The sequence below is a fragment of the Drosophila virilis genome, chromosome X (assembly GCF_030788295.1).
Source record: "Drosophila virilis strain 15010-1051.87 chromosome X, Dvir_AGI_RSII-ME, whole genome shotgun sequence".
In the NCBI taxonomy this organism is placed as follows: domain Eukaryota; kingdom Metazoa; phylum Arthropoda; class Insecta; order Diptera; family Drosophilidae; genus Drosophila; species Drosophila virilis.
Window position 1 is genome coordinate 4599622 of NC_091543.1, and position 16173 is coordinate 4615794.

Below are 16173 nucleotides of genomic sequence, written 5' to 3' on the forward strand. Positions count from 1 at the left end.
TGGCCTGGGCTGCCTGGGCTGCCTGTGCTGGCTGCTCGCAATTGATTTATAAATCAATAAAAATATGTGCATAAATATTTACCGAGACAATATAAATAAATTACAATCCAATGTGAGCAGTCGGCTGAAAAACCTTATGCAAAATGCAACCGGACAGCCAAAGAGCAGGCCAAAGGATTCAACTCAAATGCAGAGCAAAATGCTGCAACGCAGCTGCTCAGGACAGAGACGTGGCGGCTTCTACTTGAGTTGGGGTTAGGCAACAATAAGACAGTGGAGGGGGGTTACTGAGTGTGTTGTGCAACATGAAGACGCAGCCAGACAATGCCGAAGGCTTATGAACACAACTGCATAGCTGCTCGTTGAGCTTCTGGTCCTTATTAGCTGACAGTTGCCGGCAGCCAGTGGCCACTTTGGCTTAGGCAGTGCGAGGGTTGCCCCAAAACTTTGGCCAACACATTTTTGTTATACCCTGTAAATTCGAAAAGGCATTTAAAATGCTAGACTACATAGTCTGTCAGAAGAGTAGCTTAACTTTCCGAAGCAAATATCATTCAAATACGCTGTCAGAAAGTTGGAAAATTAAGCTTGAATGCTTAACACTTTCAGGGCCCTGGTAGAGTCCCTCATTTGAAAATTGTCGCAAAAGTAAAGACTTACACAGCTTGTCAGAGCACTGCTCCAAACTGTAATGGGGCAAAGTGTTTGGCTGGGCTTTAAGACAGCAAATCGCGTAATTGAACACATAAAGCTTTTCAGAGCTTTATTAAAAACATGAATAATATCTTAAAGCTCGACACAAAACTTTATTTCATTCTAGTTTAGACAGCGAATCGCCATATTGAATACCTTTATGTTGATAGAGCTTAAATAAAAAATTGAAAAAAGCTCTATTGAGCTTAAAGCGTTTCGCAGTCCAAGCTAGAATATAATAAAGGCAACAAAGCGGTAAATTAAATGCTTAAAGTCTAACAGAGCATCTTTTCAAGCTTTTATTAAAGCTCCGTCCAGCTTTCACAGTTTTATTAATCGATTTGCTGTGCTGAAGATCGTCTTTATTAGGGCTCTGTTAAATTAACGCTCTGCTAGATTGAATCAAGCAATTCAAGTATTGAAGGTTTTCTTAGAGCTTTGTTAAGTCCAACATTTTATCGTAATCTAGCTTATAGCAAATTTCTGGAAAAGTGTGTAAAACTGTGAAGCTTTAACATTAGCTTGAGTAAAAAACGGTCCACGGGCTTAAAAAAAGGTGTTTATCTTCACGATAAATGTTATCGCTAGAGATGACAACGTGAGCGATTACTGATTAATCGCCCCTCGTGCGTATTCATGTATGTACATATGTATATGCATATGAAAATAGGATGCTGGACGGAAGACGCACGCTGCAATAGCCAGATTTACTTTGGCCCCATAATTTGATGCAATGTGTGTGTGCGCAATGTGAACGTAATTTAAATATGTGCGCAATTACGTAAAATGTTTACCATGCAGCCGGCCAAAAAAGTGGCAGGAAAACAATTTCAACCAACCAGGTGCCAACTAATCAAAAATACGAGCAATTATAATTGATTAAAATGAGGCGGACAACGAGTCGAACCAGCCAGACACCCAGCCAAACAACCAACCAGCCAACCAACCAGCCAACCAACCATTTATTCATCTATGCCGCATCAGATGAATCGCCACGCTGTGTAATTGAATCAGTTCAGTCGATGGCATGCGATGTTCCTGCTCTAAGCGCATGATTTCTATTTTCAATGCAATTACATTTATATCATTTTACATGCAGTGTGCGTGTGCTTGTGCTTGTGAAAGTTCCGAAAACGAATTCATTTTCAACCCTGCAAAGTGTATTCAGAAAGTAAACAAAACATTAAGTGCTCGAAAGTGAGCAAAAAATAAATGCCAGTATTGCGTAGCTCTTTTTGAAAATCACTGACAAGTGCACAATAAATACTTAACAATACTGAAAAGTTCACTTTGAGTGCTGAACAGTGCTCAAATATAAACGTTCATATGCGCCAGCTAAAAACCTATCGATAAATGTATCGAAATTAAATTTGATCTAGAGACACAAACGATTCCTTTATTAAAATCACAAAAAAAGGAAGCAGCTGACGAGCTGCTTATAAAGCTTTTAAAATATGATCATTAACTGGCCAAAAGTTCTATCTAGATCAAAGAGGCTTTTTCTCTCTTTCCATCTACAGAACCCGAACAGTTGATGTCCTCGTGTCCACATCTTTGCAAAGTTGTCTCTGTGCCGAACCGAGCATATTTGCCGTTTTTACGTTTGACTAAAACTCGATCATGAATCCTTTTAAGCTTGAATGTAAACTTCAAGATCATTTTTACCTCTTACAAAAGCTTTTTCCGTTAAAAGCTTACAATATATCTTTTTGAACTATTTATCAAAATCTTCAACATCTCCTTTTTATCTCTCTCAAAAGCTTACTTTCCGTTTGTAAGCTTTCTAAAGCTCCCTATTATTCTTTTGGTAATTAAAGCTCGTTCTCTTTTGCAAAAGCTGTTGATCGAATTCTTAAAGTTCGCTGCTGCGTTATTGACGTCTCTTTTGTTTATTGTAAACTTTGTAAAGCTCACTTCCCTAGTTTTCGTCGTAAGCTTCTAAAAGCTCACACTAAACAAAGCTTCTTCTTTTCAGCTCTTAAAAAACGTCTTTTTGTTATGTTTGTAAAGCTTTCTCTTTGGAATTCGCTTAAAGCTCTCTCAAAACTCTTTTTTCTGTCTTCCATATTGAATTTTATTGTCAACTTTATTAAGTTTGCTTTTTCCCCTCTCTCTTTCGCAAGTTTGTTTAAATTTTGTTTTGTTATGTTTGGTGATAAAGTGTTCTCCTCATAGATTGCTTGAAGCTCGATCATTTCATATCTCTCTCTCTCTCTCTCTCTCTCTCTCTCTCTCTCTTTCTCTGTTGGATTTTAATTACGCTCTTGCTGTTCGTTTGCATTGTTTTGTGCAGCATTTGGTCCACTCTAAGCAAAGCAGGTCCAGCTTATGGCTAACGACTGCCCACAAAAATGCCATGGAATCAATTTTGCATCAAAATTTGATGCAAAAAGGCATACATGAAAAGGGGGCGTGGCATGCGGTGAAAATCGAATGGGTGGGCTTAGCGGTCGCAATGCCACCGCACACACGGAATGGCTATGTACCTGGCCCGCATCCAGGCCGCATCCCGACCTGTGGTCATCGATGGATGTTGGCCAGGATCGGCATCGGGCCATGGGCCATGAGCCATTTAAAAAGGCAGCAGAGTGCTTGCACCGCACACGAAACCCGAAAATGTAATTGAAAAATTATTTTGTTACACGTGTCCGGTTGCAGTTGCAGTTACAGTTACAGCAACGATTCCGGCGCCTGTCTGTAATTTCGTGGCCTGGCTCAAAATTTTAATTAATTCGGCCAGAATTGCCGAAATCCACATCAACCTGAGCCGCTGCAGTAATCGCCCTTAGCCCGTATCCCGCTACATGAGGGAAGATTTAATAGTCCAAGTCGCGGTGCGTCTCCGGGCGTTAGCTAAGGCTAACTGATTAGCATATAGATTACACAATGCCACGCCTCCAATATGTTTTTTTTTTTTGGGTTATTGATTTAGCATTAATTGTTTATTGTTAATAAACGAGAGGCGAGCGGCGCCTTGAACTCCCAAATGTCCCTGTGCACTCTCTGAAGGATTCGTGTCTGGCACGAAACTCAATTAACTTGTTAATTTATTTGTCATTTGCTTTGTTCGCATCGCTTGCAAAAATAACACACAAAATTCTACGTAAAGGCAGCTGAAAGTTGTGGTAGGAGGACGCTGGGGAAGATGGTAGGGGGGGGGGGGGGGTTTGAAAATGGGCACAGGTATCGCAAGCCCTGTCGTCGTGAGACTCAAAGCCTTGCCTGACTTCCCGACTGGGCTCTGGGCTCACATGCAAGTGAGTCCCCCATTTGATAGATAGTTGGTTGGAATCGATGCTTGGCTAAGCACACAGAGACGCTCCCCAAGGGCTGCATGTGCGTGTGTCTGTGTGTGTGTGCGTGTGTGTGTAAGCCTTAGTGCTTGATGGCCCCTCCTTGCTCGAATACCTGGCATTTTGGGTAGGCCGTAGCATTATTTGCTTAGAATTTTGTGTTTCACTCTTCAATTTAAAGTTCATTTGTAAATCATTTGCTTCGCATTCTGCTTTCATATGCCTTTCTATGCGCTTCTCATTTTGCACTTTTATGTCCCGGGGCTTTTACGAGCGGGATTGCAAGCCAATTTAAGCTATTAGAGCTGGGAAGCTGGTTCAAACCCAGTCTGTGCCAATTTTATATTTAGTTTTCTCTTCTTCCTTCAGTTATCTCTTTCCCTCTTGCTTTCAGCTCTTTTTCTTTCTCTTTTTCGCTCTCACTTCTTCACTTTGTTGGTTTGGTTTTTTTTTACCCTTGAAATCTTGCTCATTCTCTATCTCTATCTCTCTCTTGTTCTTTCTCCCTTTCGCTGTCTTCCTTCGCGTCTCGCGTACGTGCTAAATAGGAACTTAGCTGGCAGCTATCTCTGCCTCTCCCTATCATCTCTCTATTTCTTGTGGTTTCTGTCTTTCCTTCACTTTCTTCTGTCTCTCTCTTTCACTCACTGTCCATCTCTCTTCAATCCTTTTCCATTTTGTCTTTTCTCCCTCTTTTTTTGTCTGTCTTCTCTCCCCCTTCGTTTTTTCTATTTTTCTTCCCTATTATTTTCTTATTGTCATCTTTTTCTTTCTCTTCTCATCCTTTTGTTTCTCCCATTCTGTGTGTCTTCTTTTTCTCTCATCTCCTCTCTCCTTTCCTTTCTGTGTTCTCTGTCTTATTTTTTATATGATCTCTCTCCCTTTCTCTTTTTTTTCTCTCTCTCTCTCTATTTGTATTCACTCTGTTGTCCCTATTTTGCCTTCTATCTTTTACTATCTCCCCCTTTCATTGTCTTCTATCAGCTCTCTCTTCCTTATTTTTTCTGTTTTCTCTCATTCCCTCTTTCTCTTAGGCCTTTTAGTCCTTTGGCTTGGATTTGAGTTAACCGCCAATTAGTTGGTATATGAATATGTATATATATACTTGCCCCCTCTGCCTCTCTCCTCGTCCTTTCTCTCTCTCTTCGCCTCCTTTCTCTAGCCAATGCAGCTCATAAGCCCTTCTAAAACATTTTCATTCAGAGTGCATAGCCCAGGAAAGACCAACATCAAATGCAACTCTGCACTTGTGCATTGCCTTCGCTCTCTCTCTCCCTCTCTACTTCTCTTTCTATCGTTGAGCTGATGGCCGTGTGCTGAAAGCCTTTTAACCGTTTGCTCACTTTCAATTTGAAAGTTGGCAAAGTTTTTGCTTTGTATAATTAAAACAAAGCAGGCGCGTGAGGCATGGAGCGTGGGGCGTTCGGTGTGAACCAAAACCAAATTGTTTACATGTGTCTTTGTTACAGTTATCATTGGTGGTTTAACTGAGTGCGGGCCAAGTGGGCGGCTGAGTGGGCGGGCGGTCGGTTGGTTTATTCGCCTGCGGGCGGCACAGTTCAGTTTTGTGTCTGTCGCTTCGTGTCTTTTGCTGTTTGCCGTTCGTTTGTGTCTCCGCCTTGCACATGCATATGCAAGACACTGGCACGCCCACAGCTGACTGCCCTCCGCCTATCTCTCTCACTCGAACATGACCCCCCCCCCCCCTGCCCCCCACCCAGTTGACGCCCCTTTTATTTAGCATTTTGTTGTTGTTCTTGTTGTTGTTGTTGTTGCTGTTTTTTTTATGTTTTTTTTTGGTTTTCTGCGGTTTTTAATTAAAATTAACTTTGTTGATTTTGCGCTTTTCAGCATTCTGGGCAGGCGTTGTCTTCCGCCTTTAAAGTGATGTTTACTTATCCCCGTTCTTGTTCTTGTTCTTGTTGTTTCTGTTGCAGTTGTAGCTGCCTGTAATTGCCGCCATTTGCGTTGTCGTCATCGCCGGCAGCAGCAGCAGCTCCGCTTTTGCATCCGCATCCGGTTAGCTCAGCTCTGGCCCATGTTGTTGTTAGTTTTACCTGTTGGCTGCCGCCTCATCCGACTGTCAACTTGCAAATGGCAACTGCCAGCTGTCGCCTGCCTGAGCTAGAGCTGAGTTTTGCAATCATCGTCTTCGTCTTCCCTTTCGTCGTCGTCGTCATTTCTTGCGCGCGCTTGCTCGACTTGTGTAACTTTGCCAACTTTGGCCAAGTTTTTGTTATGCCTGTCGGCTTGCTAACACCCCCCGCCCCGCCCAACCGAACCACCTTCTTACAGCCCTGATCACACCTCGCCCCACTAAACTAACAAGACGCAAATGCTGTACTCTGTGTTACCCTCTAGCTCCAATAATTAGCGTTCCATCAATAATGGAACCCATTTGCCATTGAATTACTTGTTATCGAATTATCGCTTGTGAAGTTTCGATAGTCAGACACTGCTATCGATATTTTTACTTTTTAACTACTATCTTCCATATCATTTTTAGGATCTATCATACTATCTATGTTATCTACGACAATACTGTCGATGTTTTCTTTACAAGTATTATTTAAACTATCGGCAATACATTTGATTTGTAATTTGTATCGATATTTATTGGGACTATCAATGATGTCTATCGCTGAATTCAGTGCTGCTATCGATATATTTATAAATACTCTCATTATTGTCTATAAGCGATAAAAGCTATCATACTATCTATGTTATCCACGGAGTCATAAATTATAAAGGGATTGTAATCAATGTAATCGAGTGTCGTTGATACTATTGATGTTATATACAGGGTTGGCAATACTATCGATATTTTCATTAATTTTGTATCGATAGTTTTGGAGACCATGAGACTTAGAGGGCCGATGCCGATTAATACTTTTGAAATGAATATTTTGAATATTGATACTATCGATACTATCTATCGAAAGTGCTGTTAATATTAACGGTAACGCCATTCATACAATCGATAAATTTGAAGATCACGCTAAGGTTTTAGGGCGAAAGCCCAAAGACAGCATTGCTGACAAGTCAAACAGCGTGTCCTGCAGGCCAAGAAAGTTGTTGTCGACGTTTGTTAAATATGCTTGAAAGGTGTGTGTAGTACATTTTGAGATTCTCCTTCTACCCAAATGTATACACATCAAATGTGTATATACCCGCATACAGCTGCCTAAATAGGGTATAGGGTACTGCCCACATACGCCGCGATGGAAGTTTTAGCCCGTTTGCCATTTTGATTATCGCATTTATTTGCCTTTCGATGCATTTCGTGTTTGTCTTGCACTTTGCGCAAACAAACCGAACGATAACAAAACTATCAAATTACAACTGCAGCACGAACAGATCCTGGATCCCGATTCTGATACCGAATGGCGGTTGCCTGGGAACCTCTTTAGACATGGCTCTCCGTATAGTAGGTGTCCACCGGCAGGTTAAGGGCGGGCGCTGTGGGTGCGGTCGTGAGTGAGCCCTCTGAGGTGGTGCTGCCATTGTCCTGATCATCGTCAGGATCCTGGCCAGCCTGTATATCCGCTGTCTTTGAGTTCGCGGCGACGAGGGCGGCGGCCATCGCGTGCTCCGCGTACAGCTGCTCAAGCAGATCGCGAAAGAGCGACGGATTCACATTGATGCTGACGCTCATGAGGACAAACCAATCGCCGTAGCCGGCGTTGGCCAACACCTGACGCACATGGGCCTTGGGCATGCCGCGCAAATGGGTGCGCAATAGCTGCAGACGCAGCTCCGGACAGCAGACAAGCAACAGACGATACAGAATATTGATGGCTGCCAACATGGCAATGAAGAGGAACCACACATAGAGCACGGCAAAGAGCTTCTCGTTGAGTATGTTGAGCGGCAGCACGCAGAGTATGTCCAGCACATTTGGTGAACCGCTCGGTCCATAGATGAACATCTCGCACTTGGCCACCTTGGGAAAGACGCGCGATGTCATCAGATTCCACAGGTTCCAGTCGTATACGGGTATCGCGGCCAGAGCATGTATATACTTGTGCCAGAAACCGTTAAAGATGATATCCATGAGCCAAAAGTTGAGCACCTGCAAAGTAGAAACAATATGAATCGAGTTATCGATAGGTTAGGGCACATAGATTTATTGGTTTATCGATTAACCTTGAACTGGACAATAATACTAATAATCGATATTTAGTTATCGATAACAATTATTAATGACAGATAACAATGTTTCAGAAAGTCGATTACACTTGTTACCAAGCACAAGGTCGAAGCAACAGCTCAACAACGCAGCAACTTAACTGAAGCTCTTGTAAATAGTTGTCGATAAGTTTTTTGTAAACATTGTGGACAATCGTTAGGAATCTAGCTTTCAAATATATAATCCCATTCAATTTCGATTCAAGCTTAAAGATTTAACAGACAATCGATAATTATCGATAGTTTCCAGTAACGAACAAATCTAGAGAAATCGATAGCATCTATAAAGTTATCGATAGGTGTTAGGTGTGTATCGAGTAATCGATAAATTAATTACATGTACAAACTCATAACGTGTCTGAACAAACGCAATTCTATCGATTGTAAAATCGATAAATTACAAAAACCCAATTGGATACTCACGCTTATGATCAGATTGAGCAGCTCGCAGAAGGCATACTTGATGGCATAACAGCAATGGATGGCCGAGAAGCGTGCCCGAAAGTATTTCGTGAGCATACGCAGCCGCATTCGATATGTGTCCTCGAGAATGAGAGCGTCTCCGATTTCGCAGCAAAGTTGCTCCATACGCTGCCCCTCCCACACCTTCCACAGGTACGAGGGAAAGTAGAAGAGCAGCGACTGAAAGAGCAATATCATAAAAACCCACTGATAATAACGCAAATACATGCGTTTCGTAACGCCCCGCGTCTCGGGTCCCACGCCCTCCGCTATCGATATGATGCGAGCATAGTGCTCATTATTGGCCAAGAGGGCGCGCATGCCGCTCCTATTGAGCGCTAGTCGCTGCTGCTGATGCTCGAGCAGGGCCAGCTCCGGCACCGGTTTGCTGGCATCGATGGTATCGTTCTCCAGTGGCAGTATATAGGTGCCCATGGTCCAGCAATATGACTGCACATATTCCGTATGCTTCGTTGAGCTGAGGCAGAGTATCGGCTCGCCGAAATATTGTTTGGCCGATAGTAAAAATGTGCAGGTCAACAGGATGACAATCGTGCACTTGGAGTGCAGCGTAAATATCGGATCGTAGATGCGCACCGTCTTGAGGCGCAGATATTTGGAGAGCGGCTTAACGGCGGCGTACATAATGCACTTTTCTGATATAAGGCAGCCCTCTCGCGCTCACCAGTGCGACCCCGTTCGGTTCGAATTGCTTGAATATTATATCTCACGAGCGTGTCAGTAAAGAGAATTCGGCCGCACAAGAAACAAACCGACACAGAGAGAGGGAGAGCGAGTGAGTGAGAGAAACGTGTTTGAACGCTCGCTGACGGGCTGCTCAGTTTGGCATTATTGTTGTCTCGCTTTAACGCACGGCCACACTAAACATGTGCCAGCCAGTGTTGGCTAGTAAGCCGCCCCACTGGTGATGTTATTAACGATATTGTATCAACTCAGCCGATAGTATCGATAGCTGAAATATATATATATATATATTATTAATATTATGTTATGTATATTATACGAATAACATATTATTAATGACAGATTTAGTATTGATACATGATGAATATAATAACAGCTATTGTTGCTTAAACACATGAAAATGTGTTCTTCTTTAAACGATAGTATCGATAGTATCGTAGTGCCAACGGTTTGACCTACAAAAAGCCGCTTGCCTTTGAGTGTTTATTGTTTACCGTTGCTGCGATCGAGTCTGAAGAGAAATTGCCATGACTTTTGCTATTCGACACGCATATTAATAAATGCCACGCCCCCTGTATATCACAACGTGTGCACGATGATCACGAGCGCTGGGAACGACAACGAATGGCGCCAACAATAATATAATAATAATAATAAAATGATTAATCGATGCTACATGACTGCATATACAAAATACGTTCGCCTGGGTGCCAGAGGAATTCCCAATGCTGTGTCGTCATTCAGTGTCATTACCAGTCATACTCCACATCCACATGCCCATCATCATCATCATCATCATCATCATCATCATTATTATTATCAGCATCATCAGCAGCATCGGCATCATCCTTAACATGGTGAGCATTCAACAACATAATTATGAGCGCAACATTCAACATTATCATTGGGCACGCGGCTGCCGTGCCAATGTTTATTGTGGGAATTCGTTTGCAGCACCAGCGACGTGTCGCCTCCAAACCCGCCCCGACGCCCAATGCCCCACATTAACCTTCATTTCGACCACCCGCTAGAGAAGCTATCCGGCTTGGCGCACTTGACGGGCAAATTAAATTTATGAATTCTTTCGCTGGTGCGTGACCAGAGATTTACTATAATCAGGCATCGGGAATCAGCGAACACGCTCAGGAGACTAATTAGTTCGAGTAGCTCCAATGCCAGTTAGTATAGCCACCTTCCCCACCCCCTCCATCCACAACTGGCAGCATCAACAGCCACCCCATCAACCCCCCCTCCATCTGCAATTACAAATACAAATTATAATTATAATTTCTCGTGGCGCATTGATTTCTTTTGCGTTGTCCATTGATTGCCATGAATTATACAACATGGGGTCAACTAATTTGGCAGGCACTACTATAGTGGGGTATACCCGACGAGGAGATACCTGTAAGTTGCCAATACAAACGCTCAACGCTCAAACAGACTCTTTTTCGCCTAACCTCATGATAAGGTAAATACGTTCTTCAGTAACTTTTTGGACCTGGAGGACCTTGGATCCAAATTTGCAAGTCTTTAGACCTTAAAGTCCCTAAAATTAGGTGGGGCTAGAATATATCCGTGTTGAATGTCTATTTGTGCACTTTCAATATTTTCTGCACAAAACCAAATGCCCTTTTTACTCAACTTAAATGGATACAGGGTAGGTTGAAAGCATTTTCAATGCGCCACTCGCCGCCAGGTGGCGCCCGGCACACATGACCCTCTGTGTGTTGACAGCATTTTAAATATTTATTTAATTGCAATACATTATTTAAAGCGATTTCCCATTGACCACAATAACCGAAAAACGTTTGTTGACCATCTCTCTGGCCATGCCCACATCAGGTGCTGATGGGCGCTGTGCAATTCGCGTTTAAATAAATAAATTGAACAATTATGCGTGGTTGCGGTTGTTTTTGGCTTTGATGGAGTCCACTTTCAGTACCCCAGACATAATCCTATTACCACGCACTGTAACTCCGCTTGCGGTCAGACATTTCTCTATATACCCTGTACAACTGTGCAGCGGGCATTTTGAATTCAATCTTCTAGCTTTCTTTATAGCTTGAGCTTCATTTTCATTAATTGATGTTGTTTCAGTTAATTGTTCAAATTTTATATCAGCATTTTATATTTATTTAATTTATTTGGCTTGGGTCAAGTATTTCTTTTCAAATTCATGCATTTCGAATTTCACTTATTTTTCACCTCGTATCGTGGAACTTTTTAACATAGATACTTGTTAATGAGCCTAAAGCTCGCCGGTTAAAAATTTAATTTTACGAAGCTTCATTTTCCATCCCCAAATTCTTAGACAAACCCAAAAAATCATTTTTTTTTTGTGGACTGTTGAAGTCTTTGCATTTGTCAATTTATATACACTTTCCGAGTACTTCCTCTATTTGCTTCTCTTGCTGCTCTTTTTCTCCATTTAAATTTATTTAAAGTTTTTTTTTTTTTTTTTTAGATTTTTCTATAGGGTATAGACTAGTCGAGCAATGCTTTGCGTAACACTCATATTTGTATTTTATTATATCTTTGTTTAATTTTTTTTTGTTTTGTTGATAAATACAAACGCGGAACAGCTGCAAAAAATTAACAACAATTGAATTGGGTATTGCCGGTGACAGGAGGGGGTGGAGGCTGGGTTGGGGGCGGTAGAGCGGTGGGGTGGCTTAGGCTGCGGGGCGTGGCCGGGCAGGTGCGACAACATGGTGTGTTGCCACAGCTGCGGTTATCTCTGAGCCTCTGCGCCGGGCACTTGTCAATTGCACTTGGCAAGCGATTGCGGCTGAGAAAATGCCACCGCAAGGCGACCGCCAGTAGGAGAGGGACAGAGAGAGATAGAGAGAGAGTGAGAGAGAGAGGGAGAGGGGCAGAAAAAGTGGCCTTTAATATGTTTCGAGTCTTCAATTCCAGTTGAGTGTTGCGTCTGCCTCGCGGCTGCAACAGCCATAGCCACAGCAGCAGCAGCAGCAGCAGCAGCATTGTTATTAGCATTCAAAGTGGCTGGGCGAGAGGGTGTGGCGCCTCGAGAGTGAGTTCAGTGAGGGTAGGGGTGTGGTTGGGGGCAGGGTGCTTGGGGCATGTGTGTGCGGCAGTCGTTGTTATTATTATGTGCCAACATGGTCGTCAACGTGATGGCGACGAGGCGACGATATCAGCATATGTTACAGCATCAGCACGCGTGTGTGCTGGTGTGTGTGTGTGCGTGTGTGTGCGTATGTGGCAGGCATCTAGCTGCTGTGCATTGTTCGATTAATGACTTAACGACGTGCGTTGAATAACTTTGATTTAGTGTCATCTCATTTTGCCAGCCTACACAGCGGCCGTTCCAGCTAATTGTATTTATTTACTAGACACACACACTCACACACACACCAGCACACACACCAGCACACACACCAGCACACACACCAACACACACACACACACACCGGCTCAGCAAAACTATAAACATGCGGTCTCCTTAAGCTTTTAATTAATATGCGTATTAAAGCATTTATTATGTGCATATATATCATACTAGCTGATATTACGCGGCTTTGCCTGCTTAATTTTTTTCTATCAGTATTTTTTCTTGTAATAAATGCAATAAGCATTTTTTCAAAAAATTCAAAAATATATTTTTATAATTTGTTTATCTATATTTTTTCTCTTCTCAGTTTAAAACTTTTTGACCTTTTGACAGGGAATTAAAATTGTATCTTCATTTTAATTTGTTATTTTTATTTGGGCTTTGATAAAGTGATTGTCAAAAATGGCACTTCATTGCCAATTGGCCAGTATTTGTTGTTTTCACTCATTTTCCACTGATGCATTGTTATTTGGAGGGGAGTATTTTGTGAATTATTATAAAGCCAATTTTTCTATATAGAGGCGCGCAATATGAAAGACAATCGTTGCATAGTTTTGAGTCCAACCACATTAAATATAGCAGACACTTTTTTTTTTGCTATGAACCGAATGTTGAAGCTGAAGTCGAACTTGTGGAATAATAAATAGTCAACAACAAGTGAGAATTGTAAGCGTCACAAACATCGTCGGAAATAGCTGCGCCCTTATTAAAATCTGATTGACTTAAAGTGGAAAATGTATAGGGAGGTCCCCACCGAAATCTGGAGACGTGCATGTGTGAAAACAGGTGCGTGAACTGAACCGATGACAGTTTTGTGTTCTGATAGAGAGTGTAAGAAAAGGAGAAACAGAGGAAGAGAGAAAGCCTGAGCGAGGTATAGAGATTGAGAAAAAATGAAACAGAGATAGAGAGATAAATTTGCAAAAAATACATTTGCTACATGCTATTCCTAGTTTTACTTTCCTGAAAAAAGACAAAATGAGGCAGAAAAAGAGTTGAAAAGAAAGGCCAGGTAGAGAAATAAGTTCCACTTTCCGCCAGACTTTGCGTAAGTGAATTCACGTCATCTAAACGGAAACCTTTTATTGCCATTCTTCCCGTTCGCTTGCCTTCGCATAAGACCTAATTCCCTATCTACTTCAGTCCGTTTGCCTGCTGCAACTATGCTTGAAGCCATTCATCCTTTGATGCTGGTTCGATTCACATTCCACGCTGCCCAAAACTAACCAAATTGACCAGTTGCATGGGCTGATACACTTGGCCAGTTGTTAAGTTGGCCAGTTAGTTAGTTGTCCGGCTTCCACTCCGGCTCCGACACCGACTCCGGCTACGTCTGCATGGCCAGTCGCCTGGGGCAGATCATGTTTAATTAGCTCTAATGAATATTTAGCCGGCATGACCATGGCACGTCTCCCCATTGCTGGCCAATGCAATTTTCCTACACGCTTTTCTATTAGTTTCTGGCCAACCGAATCGCCCCTCGCAGAGCCCCCTCCCCCTCTGCCCGTATAGACGGACGGACGGACAGACAGATGGTAAGACACTCATATGGTCTTTGGCTCGTTATTTGTAATTTGTTGTAAGTTTTTGTTTCAGTTTTTATTGTTGTTGCCGGTTGCCGGTTAACACTAGCCTTGTCCTTATTCCGTTCGTTTCCCCTTCCGCCCTACCCATTGCTATTGCCATTTCCATTCTCATTCCCATTCCTATTATCCAGCACATTCCGTGTACCTATTATACCCTAGTCGCAAGGGTATAGGCGGTTTGTTAATAAATATGTAACGATTTAAAGAGACGAGAGAAAGATAGACAGAGAGGGAGAAAGAGAGAGAGAAAGAGTAGAAGAAGGGGCTAGAGACAGAGAGATTAATATACGAAAATTGTTGAATTCCTTCCTGAGTTTCCGCCAGACTTTGCGTAAGTAAATTCACGTCACCCAGAACGAGTAAATTCGATCAACAGATCAAGAAAACTTTTTCTTCAGTTCATGTTTAGTATTGGGAAAATTCAAATATTAATTATGTTCGTTGCACAGCACCAAATGTGGCGCATTGCAACTCTAAATTGGAACATTTTACAACACTAGTGTGCACATATAACGACTAATTCGTATATTTTCTTGAAAAAAAAGCGTATTCAATACTCGCTCTTCAATTTTTTTTTTGCTTCTATTTGTATAGCTGGTTCCTTTTGCTGATTTTGGTTCCGTTTCGGTTTCAGTTTCAGTTTCAGCTCCTAGTTCGGGTTTGGGTTTGCCTGTGTCTGGTTCTGGTTCTGTTTCTGTTGCTATTTCAGTTTTTATCGGCATTGAAATGTGGCCCCAAAACAGTTTCAGCTCATAAAAATACAATTTGCTGCTGCTTATTTTTTACGATGCACATGAGGGCGACGCCTGGCCGCCTGTTGGTCCAGACCCTGGCCCTAGGTCCTGCTCCTAAGGCTGTCCACGTGTGTGTGTGTGTGTGTGCAGCTTTGGCCAAAACTATTTTCGAGCTTGAAATGACGCGCACACATGCTCCAAGTGCGTCCAATGTCCGGTGTCCAATGGCAATCGGGTTGCCACCAAGTTATGTGTCTGCCTCTCTCTCTTTCTGTGTGTGTGAGTGTGTGTGTTGCACGTTTTGCCGGGGGCGGGGAGGCGTGTCATTGCCAGCTGCTGCCTGCTTCGGTTGCAGGCATTTAAACGTTTAAGGGATTTGTTTATGTTGCCGCTCTATTTTGGGTCAAACGATCCGAACTGCCACAACACCCCCACCCCCACCCCTCCCCGCCTCCCGCATACCCCACACACCCCTTGCGACCCCCGCCACACACCTACAGCTGCAAATTGGCAAGTTGCTTAAACATAAAAACAATGCGGCCAACTGAACGGCCCATGTATTCATAATCCTGCCTAATAATCCACAACAACCAACTATGCCCCCCCCCCCCCCTTCACTGAGCCTCCCCCTGCTCGTGCCCACATACCACGATATTGTGGGGAGGGGGCGAGAGGGTTGCGTTGCTTCGGGTGAAATAAAATAAAATGAAATAAAATAGGCAAAAAATGTTTCAGCTAAATAGATAAAATGTGCGCAGCTGGATTTTCGGCACACTCACATGCATATGTGTGTGTGTGTGTGTGTGTGTGTGTGTGCCACAGGCTTCGCTTTACTTTAACATAATTAAATAAGTGTTATATTGATTGTTTTTTAAACGATCAATGGCATAACAAAACGTTAATTAGGTAAAATCTACTTTTGCAGCTGCTTTAAACCGGGTTTAAGCCAGTTTTAAACCGGTTTTAGACATGTGTTTGATCAGTAATTCAATTAAATTTAGATTGTGTAACAACTTCAAGGATTATTTAGAGATAAATTTCAAAAAATTAAAGTCCAAAGCTACGCTAAACCAAACACAAAGCGATTTTGAAACCTATCAAACTAGTTTGAAAGCGCTTTAAAGCAAAATAGTTCTTTGACTTTTAAGTAAATT

At 42.5% G+C, this 16173-nt stretch overlaps 2 protein-coding genes across 2 annotated transcripts in view; one reads left to right on the forward strand and one right to left on the reverse strand.

The window, feature by feature from the left end:
- Syx16 (syntaxin 16) overlaps window positions 1-16173 on the forward strand; it is a 40825-nt gene that overhangs the window by 8724 nt on the left and 15928 nt on the right. The window lies entirely within an intron of this gene.
- On the reverse strand, window positions 7232-9513 carry Inx6 (Innexin 6). Its single transcript, XM_002057911.4, has 2 exons — window positions 8598-9513; window positions 7232-8058 (listed from the first exon to the last, which is right to left on the reverse strand). Exons 1-2 carry the CDS (start codon window positions 9279-9281, stop codon window positions 7393-7395), a joined length of 1350 nt encoding a protein of 449 aa, XP_002057947.1. The 5' UTR covers window positions 9282-9513; the 3' UTR covers window positions 7232-7392.

Bases quoted from the DNA above. Each gene is read 5' to 3' on its own strand.
- Inx6 (XM_002057911.4), bottom strand. From the start codon at position 9,281: ATGTACGCCGCCGTTAAGCCGCTCTCCAAATATCTGCGCCTCAAGACG. The intron at 8,059-8,597 runs GTGAGTATCCAA...TCTACTTTGCAG, and splicing joins TGCTCAATCTGATCATAAGC to GTGCTCAACTTTTGGCTCAT.